This window comes from Taeniopygia guttata, chromosome 8 (genome assembly GCF_048771995.1).
Source record: "Taeniopygia guttata chromosome 8, bTaeGut7.mat, whole genome shotgun sequence".
Classification (NCBI taxonomy): Eukaryota; Metazoa; Chordata; class Aves; order Passeriformes; family Estrildidae; genus Taeniopygia; species Taeniopygia guttata.
This window is the reverse complement of record NC_133033.1, coordinates 17824184-17841330: the sequence shown is the minus strand read 5'-3', so window position 1 is coordinate 17841330 and position 17147 is coordinate 17824184. Positions and strand designations below refer to the sequence as shown.

Below are 17147 nucleotides of genomic sequence, written 5' to 3'. Positions count from 1 at the left end.
TCACTTTCAGGCCTCTAAAGTGCCATCATGCTCCCTATTTGGGATTCTAAGTTCCCAAAAGTGTATTTTTGAGAGCTGTGAGAAGTGAGACTTGGTTAAAAATGCTGAAATCACCATGCCTTATGCATTGGTTTTGTTATTCCCTTTGTAAGTTTGTAGCTGGAAAAAATCAATTTTGATTGTGTTGTTTCAAGCAACCGTTTCCTGAGCTATCTAATGCTACCCTAAACCTTGGACTGTCTCCCCCATCTTCTCCAGCTGTTTCCCTGGAAGGGCATTAACCACTTCACTCATTTCCCATTTCAAAAGCCTTTTCTAATTTCTAGCTTTGAATTTATTCATGGCTGGCTGACAATCGTGTGTTCTTGTGCCAACATTTTCATTTAACTTAAATAGCGCTTTTCCCTCCCTGATGTGTATATATAGAGAGACATTATATTCCTGCTCTGCCATCAGCTTCCTAGGCTAAACATCTTGTAAGGCTCTTTTTGTCTTCTCTCATAAGCAAGACACTCCATTCCACAGTTACTGGAGTAGTACATCTCTGTAACCTACTTGAGCTCTGTGGGTTTTGTTAACACCCAAACAATATTTAAAGAATATAAATGTCAATCTAGAACCTCCCTGAGAAAATTACCTATGCTTTCTACACAGATGGTTTTTTAGACTGTAAAGCTCTTCACTATCAGGAATCTCCCATTCTTTATCCTTTTGCAACACAGGCAGGCAGTGGAAAGCTACTCAATTGTATCTTGTGCAGGTTTTACATAATTTCTTTCAATTCTTGAGCACACAGCTCATCACTTGCAGACAACGTGGATTTGTGGCAGTGGAATGTTCGAGGGCTGTATACACACAAGAGACGCTCAAGGATACTTAGTGTTGCTGGGGCCAGCAGATCACACAAAAACACATGTAATTTGAAACCTGTAGCAGGTTAAAAATTCAAGGCTTGTTTGTTGACAACATGAGAGTTGAAACAAACTGGAGGTGAAGTCTACCACTACAGTATTTCAGCTGACACAGAAGACTGCAGACACCAGAAAACTGCTGTAAATCCAGTAAATCTATGAATTTTTCTGATTAAGAACTGGAAATGAAAAGATGGAGGTGTAAGCAGTTCCTAGGAGATCACATTTGATTTCGTTACTGTAGTTCATCAGTGGAGTAAAGGGCACAGGAAAGGACTTCATGTTCAAGCATAGTTCTAGTAAAATGCATTAGCCAGAACACTTTCATAGTAGTTAATTGACCTTTTACAGTAGTTTAAGCAAACAGATTTTACTTCAAATTTGCAGTGATTTTGGGCCATGCACAAAATCAGCTTGCACAGCTCGAGTGATGAGTGTTAACTCATTAAGCTGTGATAACTTGTTCACAGTCATCTGTCCACACTCATCATGCTGCCTTTAGCAAAGTGCCATAGCTGTTTTATGCTGAAAGAGCATTAATGTTCTCTGCATGTTGCTGAGAAGAACTGGAAGGCTTTTAGTATTGAATGAATGCAACAAGGTATTTCACATGGCAGTAACTATGGGGTTTGGCAGAGAGAAAACATTTGAGTGTTTTTGGAACAAGGAAACAGTACAATGTGCCAGTCTTACTTCCTGGGCATAGCATTTTTTTGCTTTTCTAGCTCAACAGTCACTAGGAGAAGCTTCGTACATCCTAATACTGCATCCAGTGAACAAAGAAATCTGTCTCTGCATAAAGATAGGATTGTACAAGTGCTGTAGACCAGGTAGACCTCATTCTTTCAAAAAGTAGTGTTGGGTTTTCAAGTTCTTAGCAGACTATGAAGATAAGGTTGGACTCATTTCTGCATTTAATATATGTAGCAGAGCTTTCCTTTTTGGTTTATGCTCTGCTGGCATATGCCTTTTGCAGCACTGGTATGTAAGGTTGATGCAGCAAGTTCCTATTTGTGAAGTTAACAGATCTTGCAGGATTAGACCCAGAGCTTACTTCTGTGCAGTATTTGCAATAAATTTATGATCATGTCATTTGTGAACCTTGCTAAAGAGAGAAGAGCTATTATTGTTCTCTCTGAGTTTTTTCTTTCCTTGCTGTGAGTTCTTAAATCTGTGCTAGTGAGAAATGACCAAAGATGATCTGATTAGATCATGTCACTCTCATTGACATTCCATTTTGTTCCTTGAAGTTTCACCCAATCATGGCAAAACAACAGCACATACAAAATCAAGTACTAAATGTGTAACCTATTTGTAGAATGTGTTTGTACACAATGTATACCTGTAGTACTGCCTACATTCAAAATGTGCCTGTATGGAAAATGCTTTGTATTTTACAGGGGGCATGAAGGTCAGCCATTTGGAAATTTATAAGAAAAATCCTAAACCTCATCAAAATGCATGGCCAAATCTTCCTCATTGAAGTACTAGAGAGCGCTCCATGCAGCTGTAGAGACTGCCTAGGTATCTTATAAACGAGTCAATAACTTTTTTTTTCCCCCTAGGATGTAATTGGAAAAGCACTGCAGTATATTGGAACATATGGTGATCTGTGCAACACAGAGCAAGTTGTGGCTCTGATTGATGAGGAAATGTGTATCAACTGTGGCAAATGCTACATGACCTGTAATGATTCTGGCTACCAGGTAAGAGCACAGCTGTAATTAGCAGAAAGGCACAATGAGTTATCTTTCTGCTGCTGGGAAGAAAGAATTCGCCTTCTGTTAATGAGCAGGTGGTAAAAGCAGATGCTTAAATGTTGAATTCAAAGCCCATCATGCTCCCAGGCTCTGGCTCAGAAGCCAGTCCAGACCATGGCTGGTCCTGCGAGGCTGCACAGACCACGTCACTGTCCCAGGGCCCTGACTGCAACTGCGGTTCTTGCTAAGGGGAAGAAATTAAGAAGCCCCAAGTTGAATGGCAGTAAATGTAACTCTTGATGGTTTTCAGGTTCATGAGGGAGAAAGGGAAGAACACATCCCTTCCCACCAAGGGGATGTGGGGAGACATGGGCTGGTCTTATTGACAAATGCTTTTTAAGAAACCCAGGTCTTGTTCCCTCAGAGTAACCAAACTAACTCAGGTTTCAGGCAGATAGGGTTTTGTTTTGATCTTGATTGAGTTATAAGTCCTTTCCTAAGGAAAACTGCCAGGGTTTTTTGAGAAGCAGGTTGAAGCTTGCAGAAATCATTGTGACCAGAAAATGGCCCAATTTTGAGCTGAGGATCCTGTTTGCAGCAAAGTATTTCTCTGATTGCTCAATATGGGAGCAAGCTGTATGAAATATATCAGCATGTCTAGGTGCCATTCCATGCCATGTCCACTGGAGGTGATGAACTGGTCTGCAGTAAAAAAGACAGTACCGGAGAAAGAAAATCAAAATATGGCCTAGCATAACTTTCATGGAATCCAATATGCAGCAAGCAGTAATTTCTGCATGGATGTTTCCATACATCTTAGTCTGAGAAGAGCTTGTTAAAAAGACTTACTTTGAGCACCAAGTGTCCTCTGGATACCCCGAGTTTTTGTTTGTCTTGAATTCAGTCTAACCAATAATAAGTCTGATGACTTGTATTACATAAAGTCACAGAAAGAAGTCTTCCATTGCAAATCAACTGCATTTAAAAGAAGTATGTCAGAGCAAAGGTTTTTTCCACAGATACAAGAAAATTAATGGTGTTTTTTTCCCCAAAAATAGATTACTACAGTAGCCTTTTAACTGTCTAAATTTCTTAGTGACATTGCAATCTTCACCTTTCCCCTTACATCAGATTTATCAGGAGAATTATATTTTTCATATTACCCATAGAGAGCATAAGATTGGATTTAGATTTAGTAAATTTTCTTTTCTGTAACTGGAAATAAAAATCAGCACCAAAAGAACCAAAGTTTAAACTCCCAGAAGGTTTTCTAAGCACAAAAGGAAAATGCTTTTTCCTTATTTAATTAAGGAAATCGAAAAGAAATTAATTGAACACAATTGCAAAGGAATTCTTAATTGCAAGTAAATCAACAACCCCCCTCACCTTCAACACAGCATCTGCTTTATGGTTCCCTTTGTTTCAGAAATATCCATGCTGCTCTACACAGCTGTCACCTTGTATGACTCCAGCAGAAAAGCTTGCCTTAATTTAAAGTCAGCACTGTAGTCCCGACTTCCTCTCCCTCTTTGAAGTCCCTTTCAAGATGTGCATTGTTGTGAGGGAGAGAGAAAGAAAGGAGTCCTCCTTAAATACTCACGAGCCAGAGCTCTCTTTGTGCTCAAGCTAAAGTAAAACTCAGAGATCCAGAGCAGGCACTACAGACTTCGTGCCCTTGCTGGTTGCTACAGCAACTTCTGTGCCTTCCTAGCACTGAAACCCCAAATGCCTCAAATCTGCCTTAGGAGCCAACCTGCAGCAGCGCCAGTACTTCCCATCACCTCCCTGCCTCTCCCAGAAGCTGACAGTGGTCAGGGAGATTTGCTAAGGCTCTGCTTGTTTGCCAGAGTTCAACTTTCAGGCTTGATTTTCCCTCCTAAACTCTTCAAAGTGGACATTCAGTGTTTCTGGTGCTTTTTAAAATTTTTTACTTTTCTAGTCTTGCTTCTTAGATATTGACACTTTGCAGTTGCATGAAGCTTTTGTTTTTGCTTTTAATTGCCATTTCCATTATAACCAGAAGCTTATATCATTGAGACTGCAACTGTTATTTCACATTCAAATACACTTATCACACTAATTGGTAATGAGGATTCACTGCGTGGAACGTGAGAACAGAGCAAACTCTGCCTGTCCCAAACTCTGATAGTCCTTTCAAAGATTTGCAAAAAAAAGTAATCACACGAGACACAATAAGCTGTGTTTTTCTATGCTGTTATTAAATTAGATTGTTTATGCAGTGCTGAAAGTAAAAGTCAAAAGAATGCCTTGTGATAGGCATTGTGCTGAAGCGGTACAGGTGTGGTCTGGTGTCTCCTCTAAACTAATACCCCAGCACATTGCTACCTTAGGAAATACTTCCTTTACATCAAGGAGAAATACCCTCTGGGAATTTAAATATTGTGGTGCAAACTCCTCCTTTTGTAACCAGCCCCTGTGGCCCGTGAGCCTTTGCCGAGGTGTAATTTGGCTCACCTCTCTAATTTCAGTGTCTGGAGAAGGGTTGGTTTTGTTCCCTGCCAGTGGAACAGTTGCTATAGCTGCAGTGCAGAATCACACCGAGATGTCTCGGAGCGTTGCGGTGCAGGAAATGCAGACGCTGGAATGGGAGCAATGCTGACCTTTCCCGCGCGTGACATCAATAATGTTTATTCCTGGTTGCAGGCTATCCAGTTTGATCCCGAAACCCACCTGCCCAGGGTTACTGACAGCTGCACAGGCTGCACCCTGTGTCTCAGCGTGTGCCCTGTCATCGACTGCATCCGCATGGTTTCCAGGACAACCCCCTACGAGCCCAGGCGCGGGCTGCCCCTGGCCCTGAACCCCGCGCGCTGAGGGCAGCTGCACCTGCTTGGATGCAATTGATTTGCTTGCTAATTAGTCCTTGCAAATCTACTCGTATAAAAAAATGGTTACACCGATAGATGGTACAGCGAACACTGCTTTCCAATTACTATTTTTGCAACATTTAAGTTTTGAAATTACAGAAAGGTGGTCGCGGCTGTCAGTTGTCCACTGTTTGAAGTGTAACTTTCTTGTTACAATTCATGCAGTGATTTCAAAACTTCTCTATAGACTCTTTAATCTCTGTGTATTTTCTGGCTGGAAATATAATTAAGAAAGCATTTTTAATGAACTACAAATCAATGTACAAGCTAACTGTTTTCAAGGAGAGCATTTTGTAATTAAACATTACATTTAGTTTTAAAAGAGTTTCTTAGAAGATGTAATTAACTACATAGCATGCAAACAAAGCAATGTGGCTTCTATTTTTCTATAGACAGAAATGAAAGGGAGTTAAAAATAGGATTTAAGAACTGGATTAATCACTTTCAACTACTACAACATATGGTAGTGTATTTTTATAATCCTTTCTAATTCTTTTTCACACTAGTCACTTTATAGAATAAATCTGCTTTGCACTGACACATGCTGGACTCTTCAGATCTGTGTGTTGCATGGGTGGTTTGATCATTACTTTCCCCACTAAGTGAACGCTTATAACAACTCTGCAAACAGTCAAAATAGCTTATTAGGAAGTCCAGGTTGCGTATCAGGATTCTAAGAAGCAACAACATTTTTTGCTCCAAGCTCATCCTCTAAATAACTTTTTAATTGTGCCAATTAATGTCCCAGAATGTACATGTTTCAGGTCAGAGATCTGATTGCATGCAAACGGACTACACACCCTGCAGGCTGTGTTTGCCAAACACAGACACACAGGGTAAATTGGCAAGGTGATTTCTCCCAATGCTGTGTACAGTTCTAGCGGTTTCACAGCCAAAAATAACTAAATAACTACAGAATCATCTGTCTTATTAAACAGTATCTCAATTTTAATCCATTTTTCACTCACAGTAGGAATTTTCTAATATGAACATATTGCCGTCTGCTTTACCCCGCTTAAGAATATAAAGCCTTTCGTTTCATAACAATAATAAATGATCTATCAGTTCAATTTCTTATACCGTATATTGTGAGCAGCAAAAGCTTTGATTAAAAAGATATCCTGGCTTTTGTTTCTTGACTTATGAATTGAACACTGAATTACAAATAAATGTTTAAGCCGACTTGGGTTTGTTTGTGATTTTTCTTTTTGCATTTATTAAACAGATTTTCTTTGTAGAGCCTTGTCAGTTGGTGTTTCATAATCTCTAAGATTCACTCCAGGAACCATTAATGAGTTAACTCACATGTATGTTGTTCCATTGATTGCCTAGAGTGCAGAATATATCATGCTCTTTGCCCCTCTCTGGCACCTTTTTGTCTGCCTTTTACTTGCCTTCCTTTCACCTTCCTTCCCCACACACATAATGTAAATTTGAACATTTTCAAGTGTCATTTCATTTAGTGTCCTTGCTCCACTGTATTGCTGGTGCTTTGGGCTTGCTTGGCAGGCTCAAGTCCAGTAATAGTTTTCTTTTTTTATTTTAATTTTCCTGTTTATCATTGTGGATTTTTCAGACTCAGGTGAAACAGGAACAGACAGTCATACTGCTTAGGAAACATTTGCTTGCAACTTCTTTAAAGCTCCTAGTCTTGCAGTAGTTTCTTATCTTACATGAGCTACTGTGGACTCACAGGGAGAACAAGTTGTTTTGTGAATGTTGGTGACAAAGTTTGGAGAGTCTCTGCATGTACTGCTTGTCCCTCTGCTGAGGAACTGCCTAAGAAGCAGCATGCCCTTGAGTGGGGCAGAAAAAGACATCAAAATCAGATGGTCTGAAAATAACATTTTATCTTCTCAGACAGCAGATGCAAGGAAAGGTAGCTGTCTTCTCGCAGGCTGTTACCATGTACTTCTTATTCTACATCCTGCCTACCATGAGCCCTGTGGGTGAGAGGGGCTGTGTCACCTCTGGCTGAGCAGGGCAGCCTCTGCAGGTTCCTGCATCCCCAGACCCAATTATCTTACTGTCCTGAAGGTATCACATCTGGTACGGTGGTTTCTTTGAAATACTGGACAATGCCAAGAGACCTAATTTAAGTAAGCACAGGTACCTGATGAATGTAGCAGCAAAATCAGAGCTTTTCCAAGAATATTCAGTAGTCACAGGACATTAAATATTCCACAGTGGCTATAAAGTAATCTTTGGAGAGGTAAAGGCATTCTTTATGAATCAAGAGTATAATCAAGACTATAATTTGTTTACTAAAGAAGGAATAATGTTATAGAGGCTTCTTTCTTACTACCCACCCTCTGCCCCACTCTTGTTCTGTCAAGTCAGTTAACAGTTTCAGGAAATGCATTCCCAAATGCATTTGTTTCTAACTCTGACAGTCAGCAATAAATCTGTGTGTTGCAGGACCTCGGAGAAATAGCCACATTTAGGTCTCCTGCAGGAATGTCTTAAGTCATCAAGGTAAGGCAAGGTGTAAAAAGACAGGGGAGAGAGCCACAAAGGACATATTCCTGGGGTTTATGTTTTTCACATTGGTCTTGGGGAATCATCCCATTTAAGAGCCAAGGAAACAAATCAGAAAAATCTGGTCTAGTCTGAAAATTCTGTAACCAGTTATTAAAAAAGAGATATGAATTTTCAAAGTGTAAGAGGTTCCAAATTAAGCTCATATATTTCAGTGATTTAGTTGCACATTTAAGGAATTATGTATTATTAAAGATATGATGGTTGACATCCTCCAACCCTAGCCCTTCCAGTTTTTAGACATGTTGAGCTATTGATTGTTATTATAAAATATTGTGAACTATATTTGACAAATTAAATTATGATAGAAGTGCCAGAGCTCATCCTCCGGTAGCACATTCTCATTCCTATCATATTCCTCAACAGAAAATGCTCCCCATGTTTAGTGGATGCTCTGCAGGCCAAAAATTACTTGAAAAAGCTGCCAAATATGCTTGTGTGAATCCCAAAGCACCCATGTTCATTGGAAAAAAGAGATGTTTTGCTTTGCTAGCAGACTACACAGGCAGTTTGGGTTTTGGCCTCTAGGATGAACTGACATAATATTTCCAAGGCTCTGGATTAGCGACATTAATAGACACATCTAAAAATCACACAAGATTTTTAAAATACTTAAGTTCCTGATTTAAAATGGAATATTAATTTGATCTCGTAGCAAAAATTAGAACTAGACTTTGCATGGATCTGTTGGGCAGCCTGTGTGTCCAGTGTTGAAGCCCTGCACATGTATACTGCTCCTTGCTCGGATCCTTTACCAGTTGCTAGAAGAAGCCTTTTTAGCAGCTATTCCTTTGCTCAGTTCATAAAATTTAGCAGGAGCAAAATGGAAGTTACCCACCAAGAACTGCTGCTCTTCTTTATTGTGTCCTGGAGGACACAGAGCTCTGGGAGAGGTGGCCTGGCAGCCACAGAGTGGTTCACTGTCATCTCTGCAGCCTCCCCACCTTGCAGTGCCCACCACTGTCACCTTTGGCTCCCCCAGCTTTGTTGTCTTTAAGCCTTTTATCTCAAGGTGGCAAAAGCGACTGCTAGATTCAAAGCAGATTATCCAAACCCCAGCTGAGTGCCATCAACCTCATGCCTCATAAACCCACTTTGTTTAATACAATCCAAGACTAGCCTTATAAAATAAAATGTTAAGCATAGATACTTTCTATCAATAAGATCTTGCCAATGCATTCTGTAAGTATGTTTCATTATTTATCTACTGTAACATCAGGTTGGGCATGTTGTTAAAATTTCATATTTTTCAACGATTCCTAGTAGAAAATATTTTTTAGATAAAATATTTATTTTATTGGCAGAGGTTTCACTTCACCAGGCAGCTCCACTTCTTTGATGAACTGTGGAAGATAGGTTTTCATTGGCAACATCTGGCAAGCTGGCAGACGCTCTCGGCAGCTGGATTGGTAACTTCAGAGTTGCTTCTGGGTCTGTCATATAATTAGTCTGCTTATGGGCCATCTGGGTTGCTTTGTTTCTGCTGTTGCCATTTCCTTTCTTTTCTGAGAAACTAATCTTTCCAGTTGTTACTCCAGGAGATCAATTTTTAATAACTCTTCTTCAGGTTAGTCTGCTGGATCTTGTGCAAACGTCCACGCTTGCCTTGCCCAGGAGTAGACATCCTGCTTTTATCCCTTCTTTTTTGCAGGTCTGAATCTGTCCATCATAATTTTTGTGATGTGGGAGCAGATCTTCTCATTGCTATCAAGCAGTGAAGCTGGACGTAAAACTTGGCAAGTGAACACTTACCACCACTGCACAAAGAAAGCCACTCTCCCCATTTCTAGCTCAAGCACACTAAAGCTACCAAAAGGAAATGCAATTGTTCCTTTTCTGTAAAAGAACTGCAAGTTATTAAGCTTTCCCATGGCACACCTACCTGGATGCTGGGGCAGCGTATGGGAATTAGCTTGGACTCAACCCTGAGCAGAACAAAGTCCTTTCTGCTCAGCAGCTGAACACTGCAGCCCTTCAGTTTATCTATCCCTTGACAAATGCTAACAAACCTCTGAACTACTGGGGTTTCTTGTGGTGCTGCAGAAATACCAACCCGCCCATGCACCCTCAGCACTGCAATGCAATAGGTGCAGGCAGATTCCTTGTGCTCTGCAGGGAGCTGCCTTTGCACCTTCCCTGCAGGGCCACTGCAGCATCACCTCCTAGAGCTGGCCCAAACCACACAACTCGTCTGTCTGCACTGCATGGGCTTTCCACATATGCTGGCAACCAGGACCCTTAAGGGCAGCAGTTTAAAGCTGTTTCTCATCTGGTTTTGAGGTACTGTGTAAGGTTCAGGAGAATCTTAATAAATTATTTTCATACAAGTTGACTAAAACAGTGGCAACCATTGATCTGCCTTACCTTTTTGTAAGACCAAACATTTTACTTCAGCGTAGTGATACAGTTCAGGTTGCTCCTCAGTGTTTCTGCCTCCAGTGGTGAGCTCTCTTTTATTGCATTTCAGCAAGAGGCAAGCAGTGTCAAATGCCTCCAGTGACAGCTCACACTCACAATTGCTGATTAGAATCGCATGCCACTGACTGGAGCTAATTATCATCCTAAAGGACATTGTTCTCACCTGTTTAGTCTAGAGACTACTTACCATCACAGCTGTTACTTCTGCCTGTTGCAGGGAGTTTTAGGCCTCAGCACTGAAAGCTTTACATTCAATTGTTGAGAAATTATGTTTCTCAGGAACATAACTGTCAATCTCATGCAAACCAGATGGCCTGCAGATAAAAGTCACCCATGTTGCTTGTTCCAGTGTATGAGGCCGAATTTTTAAGTCTGAGTTCAACAAGGGGAGCCAGTGAATTCTGTTTCTCCTGTGAGTGTGCTGTATTGACTTTTATTTGTCACAGGCAGAGTGAGTGACGTGGTGTTTGATAAATCTCACCGTAAGAAAAGGGAGCCAAAGGAATGGAAGTGGTCCCATGCCTGGTGAAGGGCTCCAGCCTGGTGGAAGCATTGGGGCTGGGCAGTGCTGTGACCCTCCCCAGCAGCTCCTTTCCCAGGGAGCCCTGCCCCAGGCTCCTCTGAAGGGCGGTGTGAGCACTCCTCTTGCCTTTGCATAGGCTTCAGTAATTGTAGCCTGTCCTCTGGCTGTTGGCAAGACCATGGGGTTTCATGTTAAACAAAAGAAAGTACTGCAGGATTCTTCATTGAAACCTTATGGAATTATTATTTTTAATCAAAATCACATGAAATGCAGGTGAAAAGAACATAAAGTCTGTTTTCCATAAGGTGAAATAGCTATCAGGAAGGTGTCTGGGCTAGTGCTCAGTGGTTGCCCCTGCAGGCACCTGCTCCCTGTCTGTAGGAGCTGTCCATTGTACCACATTTGCTGCCTCACCATCACACCCACAGCAGTCTCTTAAAGCGTCCCACACTGCACTCTGTGGATCTTTCCATAGAACTGTGCATAGGTAAACCCCTTTTGTAAATTTTATGAGGTGCCAGCATATATGCTGTTTTATGCTACTAGCCTGTTTTTTGGATTGGCTTGAGGATTTGATGCAAAAGCTGATGATATTGAAAATACACATCACTGGTATTGTGGCTAAGAAAATCAGCTTTAGAATTAGAGAGACCTTGTATCTGGCATTATGTATGGCCCTTTAGCTTTTTAGCATGGCTGTTCCTTGTTGCTATAGCAACCGAATTAACCATTTCATTAATATAATGGAATAAAACACATTTATTCATTTTTGCACTCACGGGTAATCCACATTCAGCTTTCAGCATACTTGTCAAGCTGTGCCCCTTTCACCTCAGCCCCAGATATTTCTTCAGCATTGCCGAAGGGCTTCTATTTGTATTTTTCCTTGTTGGAGAGAGAGTGAGCTGTTGGTTTTGAAGAACGTTATGGTTTTTGTAATTAAATTTACCTTCATTTCATTGGTTAGCTTCTGCTTAGCATCCCTTAAGTGGAAAAGCAGACTTCACAAGCAGCATTTGGTACAGAGAAGAGGTGTTCTTCACATCAGAAAATAATAAATCGCTTGAAATAATGAAACCTGTGATCAGCTTGTAGGCTAAATTTGGCATGAGGTGTTCTACAGTAAATACTAACAGTACTCAGCTCTGTGTGCTGCCCAAACAGTCGGGTTGCTGTTAAAAGCAGATGGAGTGCTACACTCTTTGTTTACTTTGGGTTTAATGCTTCCCAAGCCCTGCCCACACACTGTAAGGGTTATTAAAATAATAGTTTAATTAAAATAATATGTCTGCCCATCAGCAGAAAGAAGGAGGGTTGCTCCCTGTGTGTGGCACAGTAAGGGCAGTGACAGCCCTGCCCGCACTGCTCTTCTGAAGTGCTGCCATTCCCAGTGCTGTGCTTATGCCTGCTCCACAATGCTGCAGAGGCCTGGGATGAAGTGGGGCTTGGCTGAGACCCAACATCCAGCCCTCCCCTTGGCAGCCAGGGGTTTGGCCAGCAGTAACCAAAACAGGCCGCACAGTCAGCTGGAAAAGCTCTTTGTAACGTGCTGTGCCAGGTGGCCATGGGGCTGTGGTGACAGAGGTGTAGCCAGGAACTGGAGATGCCCTCAGCTCCAGCTGCTGTCTGCCAGCGACAGGAAGGGCCCTGGCACACAGCAGAGACATCCCAAACTGAGCCTGCTTTGCAGCAGTGATGGGACACTCAGTACAACAGAGGCTCATGGCCATTGCTTATCTGACTCTCCTTCCAGCAGCTACCAGTGCAAAATGACACACCAAATTTCAGCCCGTGGAAATTTATCATTATTAGCAATTTCACATCTGAACTCATCACAAATGAAGTAACATGTCTGATAGAAAGAGGGGTTCAATTTTGTTTTGTTTTGTTTTTAATGTAACTCAGAAGTTAAGAAACTAAGTTTTACTGGAAACAGAGCAGATGTGTAAATGATTTTGAGAAATGAGTTAATTAACTTCGAAGGTATAAATTCCTTAATTAAAAATACAAGGCATAGAAGTAACAGCACAATGGCATATTGCCTGCTATAATATTGTTCATTCAGTGCTGTTTGAGTGAATGCATAAATCATATAGTCTACAAGGGCTAGTAGAGTCAGTATCATTCAAGTGCACTGCCTGAATTAAATTTTAAGTGCTGCCTCCTAGGCAATAATTGTCTAAAAAATGCCCAAATATCCAGAAGGAGAAAGTTATATAGCTGGCAAGGTGAAAGACCTACCCTGGACAGAAAAAGCCTCAGCAGAGGCGCTGTGCACATTGCAGATTCTCCTCACGCATTTGTTTCTCTTTGTATATGGAAAGCATCCTCCGAGTAGGAGTAGCACAGGACTAAGTTCATTTTACATGCTGTGATGCTGTAGGCTAAGCGTTTGGACTACTACATGTCATGGTGATGTTTAGCCTTTGCATCATTTGGTTTTGGGAAACTTATCATCTGGTGTAAGTTTAGCCAGAACATCAAATCATGTAATGGCTAACAGAGCATGTGGCTTCAAAAACCTTGCACTGATGCTTTTTACCCCACACAGAGGTTAATACTGGTATTAATATACATTACTCTTTTTTTTTTCCCCCCAAAAAAATTCTGTCTTTTGCTAGAACTTGGCATGCATTAAAAATGACAGTTGGGTACTTTATAGATCGAACGAATGGGATGGAGTGATTTGGGGGATACCCTTAGCTGCAAGTCACCGAAATTCCTTTTGTCCAGCCACAAAGAAAAATGTATTTTAAAACCCTGTGTGTTTTGAACCAACCAGGAGCCTGGCCTGGCCTTCCTCTCCCTGTTCCCTTGGTGGTGTGAATGCCCGTGCCCCTGCCCGTCTGGGCAAGCCTTTTGTGGCTGAGGAAGCCAGTGGGACCCAGAGGCGCAGCTCAGCCCCACCGGCTGCAGGCAGGGCTGGGCAGGGCAGGGCAGGGCAGGCAGGGCAGGGCAGGGTAGGGCTGGGCAGGGCAGGGCAGGGCAGGCAGGGCAGGGCAGGGCAGGGCGGGGCAGGGCAGGGCGGGGCAGGGCGGGGCAGGGCGGGGCAGGGCAGGGCAGGGCAGGGCAGGAAGAGCAGGCAGGGCGGGGCAGGGCTGGGCAGGACAGGGCAGGGCGGGGCAGGCAGGGCAGGGCAGGGCAGAGCAGGCAGGACAGGCAGGGCAGGGCAGGGCAGGCAGGGCAGGGCAGGTTGGGTCCGTCCCGCAGCTCACCGGGTTCGCATCTCAGGCAGAGGCAAAAGGCGGAACACGACACGGCCCATCGCGTCCCCAGAGCCCACTCGCAGCACCAGCAGGAGTTCCAGTCAATCATTTAGCAATGGTCATTTCCCCACAGCTCCCGGGACTGAGCAGCGTTTCCTTTTGTCCCATTTGAATAGCAGCACGCAGTCGGGCGCTGCGGTACCAATGACAGTGTATTCCAGCTTCCCAACGGGAAACATGGAATGGGAAGCAGAGCTATTGCCAGAGAGACCCTGGGTGCCAGAATAGAAACAGCATGAGAAGAGGAAGAGGAAGAGACGTATTACTGCTACCCAAGCGTGTCTGAATTAGCCAGATAAAGTTAAAAATAAATTGGAAATATCTATATTATTGTCAAGAGTACAATTTGGTATTACTTAATCTGAAGTGGTATTTTGCTGCAAGAAATATTAGGCATGTAAACAGTGCTGTATAGGTACTTGTCTGCAATACTTTGTGAGTGTGTATATATATCTGCTTTATATATTGCACATTTAATATCTGTCCAGACAGATGCTAATTATTGCTTACAGTTAAGTTTCTCCTTCTAATCATGTCACGTGAGACACTGATAAAGGCTGGTTACCTCCAAAACTATCTCCAAAAGAACATGCCTGCAGCAGACAGATCTTAAAGCCCAGCTGGGGAGAGAAATGGCGTTAGAGGTAGTGATGGATGTACCCCTAAGATCCACATTGTCTGTAACTGCTGGTTTTGGCAGCTGCACTATGGGGACAGAAGGAACAGCAGGCAGGAGTTTCCAGCAGCCCCTACCCAGGACATGAGAACATTTACCTGCTCTTCACCACAAGACTTGTACATCTGCTCTGCTTTCAAGGAGTCTGTTCACAGGCACACAGAAAATCTGTGCTCTTCTCTGCACTCAGAGAGCCACTCTGGGATATAATTCATCTATGTTGTGTCTTTGCACACCAGAACGTACCCTCACTGCCATCAGCACCAAGTCAGACACGGATTTGGGAAAGAACAAGGGAGAGGAAGGGGACATTAAACCCAAATCATACAAGGGCCCTAATGGCACCAAAGTGGAGGTACTGTGGTTATTTTCCTATTGCAAGTACACAGCCTCAAAACCAGCCCACTGGAATGATAAGACTCCCTTGGGATTTCTCTGTTACAAGAGACCCAGGCAGGTGTGTTAGCTTGCCCCTTAGCTGGTAAGCCACAGCCTGTGTAGCCTGAGAGGTCCTGTCCAACAGGGCTTCATTATTTTTCAGGATTTCCATTGTTTTTATTTCATTAAAAAATATATTGGCTTACAAGAGAATTCCTCACTGTAGATTCAGAAGCACATTCCTGTAGTGCAGACATGTTTTCAGGGGGTGAATACAGGCACAGATCTGCCCTTCATTACTCTGAAGACAGCAGCTCCCTGTCTCCTCCCTTTTGCACATCGTGGCTCAATGTCATGTCTGGAAGCTGGATGAGGAAACAAGCAGAATATTGGCTCTGTTTGGAAATGGCTTCTCATCTCTCTGCCTGTCTGCTCTGTAAGTGGAGTGTGCCAGAGCCCAAATGGGCCTTGTGGTCCAGCGTGGTGTGTATGCAAATCCTTCTCCTGGCTGGTGTGCAATAATTACCTGTGATTATTGCACAGTTCAGCTCATGAGTCAGCCTGGCATGCTCACTGCCTCTGAAATCACTTTACCCTGCACACCTTTCCTGACCTTGCATATCCTATTTCTTTACAGAAACCAGTGCCTTCTGTCAGCTTTACGCATTCATCACACCATTTACTCATTACTGCACACCCCAAATCAAAATTAAGGTCACCTAAAGCATTTTCAAAGCCCTGAGCTGTCTCAGGGCAGGATATCTCAATGAGTCCCTCTGTCCTGCTAACCCTCGGCAGGCAGCCAACACCACTGGCCCGAGCTCTGCTTCTTTCGAGCCAAGCCCCCAGCCCTGTCTCACAGCAGGCACTGAGCTGCTCAGCCAGCCGTGCCATGGTGACAACAGCAAGTAAAGTCTCACCACTTAAAGTTCCTATGACACATCCCAGATTTCTCTGACCCAGCTTTCGCACAGGGAAGGCCCTAACATCAGCCAGCTGATCCTTTAAATGTGGCCGAAAACAAAGAAATCCAACAGCCCATCTGTGAGGCTGGGTTTCTCCCTCCTCTCCTCAGTAGTTCTGTCCTGGCCTGTCCATGCACTTGAAGAGCAGCCTGGAGTCATTTAACATTGCTGGTACGGTGTGAGCAACACACCAGGTGTTAGTACACTGCACCTTTGGTTTGCACAGTGGGTGACACATCATGCTTACCAACAGGAGCCCTCTCTAGATGAAGGTGGGCTGGCACTGGAGATGAGCAGAGAAGCTTGTCACCGCTGCAGGGCACCAAGGACACAGCCCAGGGCTGCCTGCAGACAGCTACAAGGGAGATTTCCTTGGTGACACCACTCTCAGCAGCCTCTGTAGCATTTTCCATGGTTGCTGCAAGACATAAGGATGAACAGCACCCTGTGAGCCCAGCCTTTCATTCCTGTTTGGTTTCTGACATGGAAGTCACTCCTTTGTGTTCAAGTTGTTAAATCCATGTGTTCCAAGGGGGCTAGCTCCCTGCTGGGAAGGCTGTAACTCATTGTGACTAGCTTAGAGCCATAAATTAGGCACTGCCACTCAGGGTAGCCTCTTGACACCGTACAGGCAGAGCACACCCAGCCATGCGTGGCCATGCCTGCTACCTCCCCCACAGCAGCAGGGTGGAGACACTGGCTGGGACAGCACAGGGAGAGGATGCTCTGGGAGAAAGGGACTGAGGCACATGCCAACCATTTAAGAATTTTCATGATGGAGAGCTGAAAAGATGCAGAACTTATTTCCAGGCATGAGTGCTGTGAATTTGGTAAGAGCTTGCAAGTTTTAGTGTTTACAGATGGCTTAATTTGACAGTCATAAT

General features: G+C 43.2%; 1 protein-coding gene across 14 annotated transcripts in view; it reads left to right on the top strand.

Annotated features, from left to right (window-relative positions):
• DPYD (dihydropyrimidine dehydrogenase) overlaps positions 1 to 17147 on the top strand; it is a 438624-nt gene that overhangs the window by 392716 nt on the left and 28761 nt on the right. For 11 of the 14 annotated variants that reach the window (XM_072932831.1, XM_072932827.1, XM_072932826.1 and 8 more), the window contains 2 exons: positions 2477 to 2617; positions 5276 to 6679. In XM_072932831.1, the coding sequence (XP_072788932.1) occupies positions 2477 to 2617; positions 5276 to 5446 (312 nt within the window). In that variant the 3' untranslated portion in view covers positions 5447 to 6679. Of the gene's footprint in view, positions 1 to 2476; positions 2618 to 5275; positions 6680 to 17147 lie in introns of those variants that run through there. The other 3 variants (XR_005981107.2, XR_004368573.3, XR_012057143.1) reach the window with 2 other exon arrangements.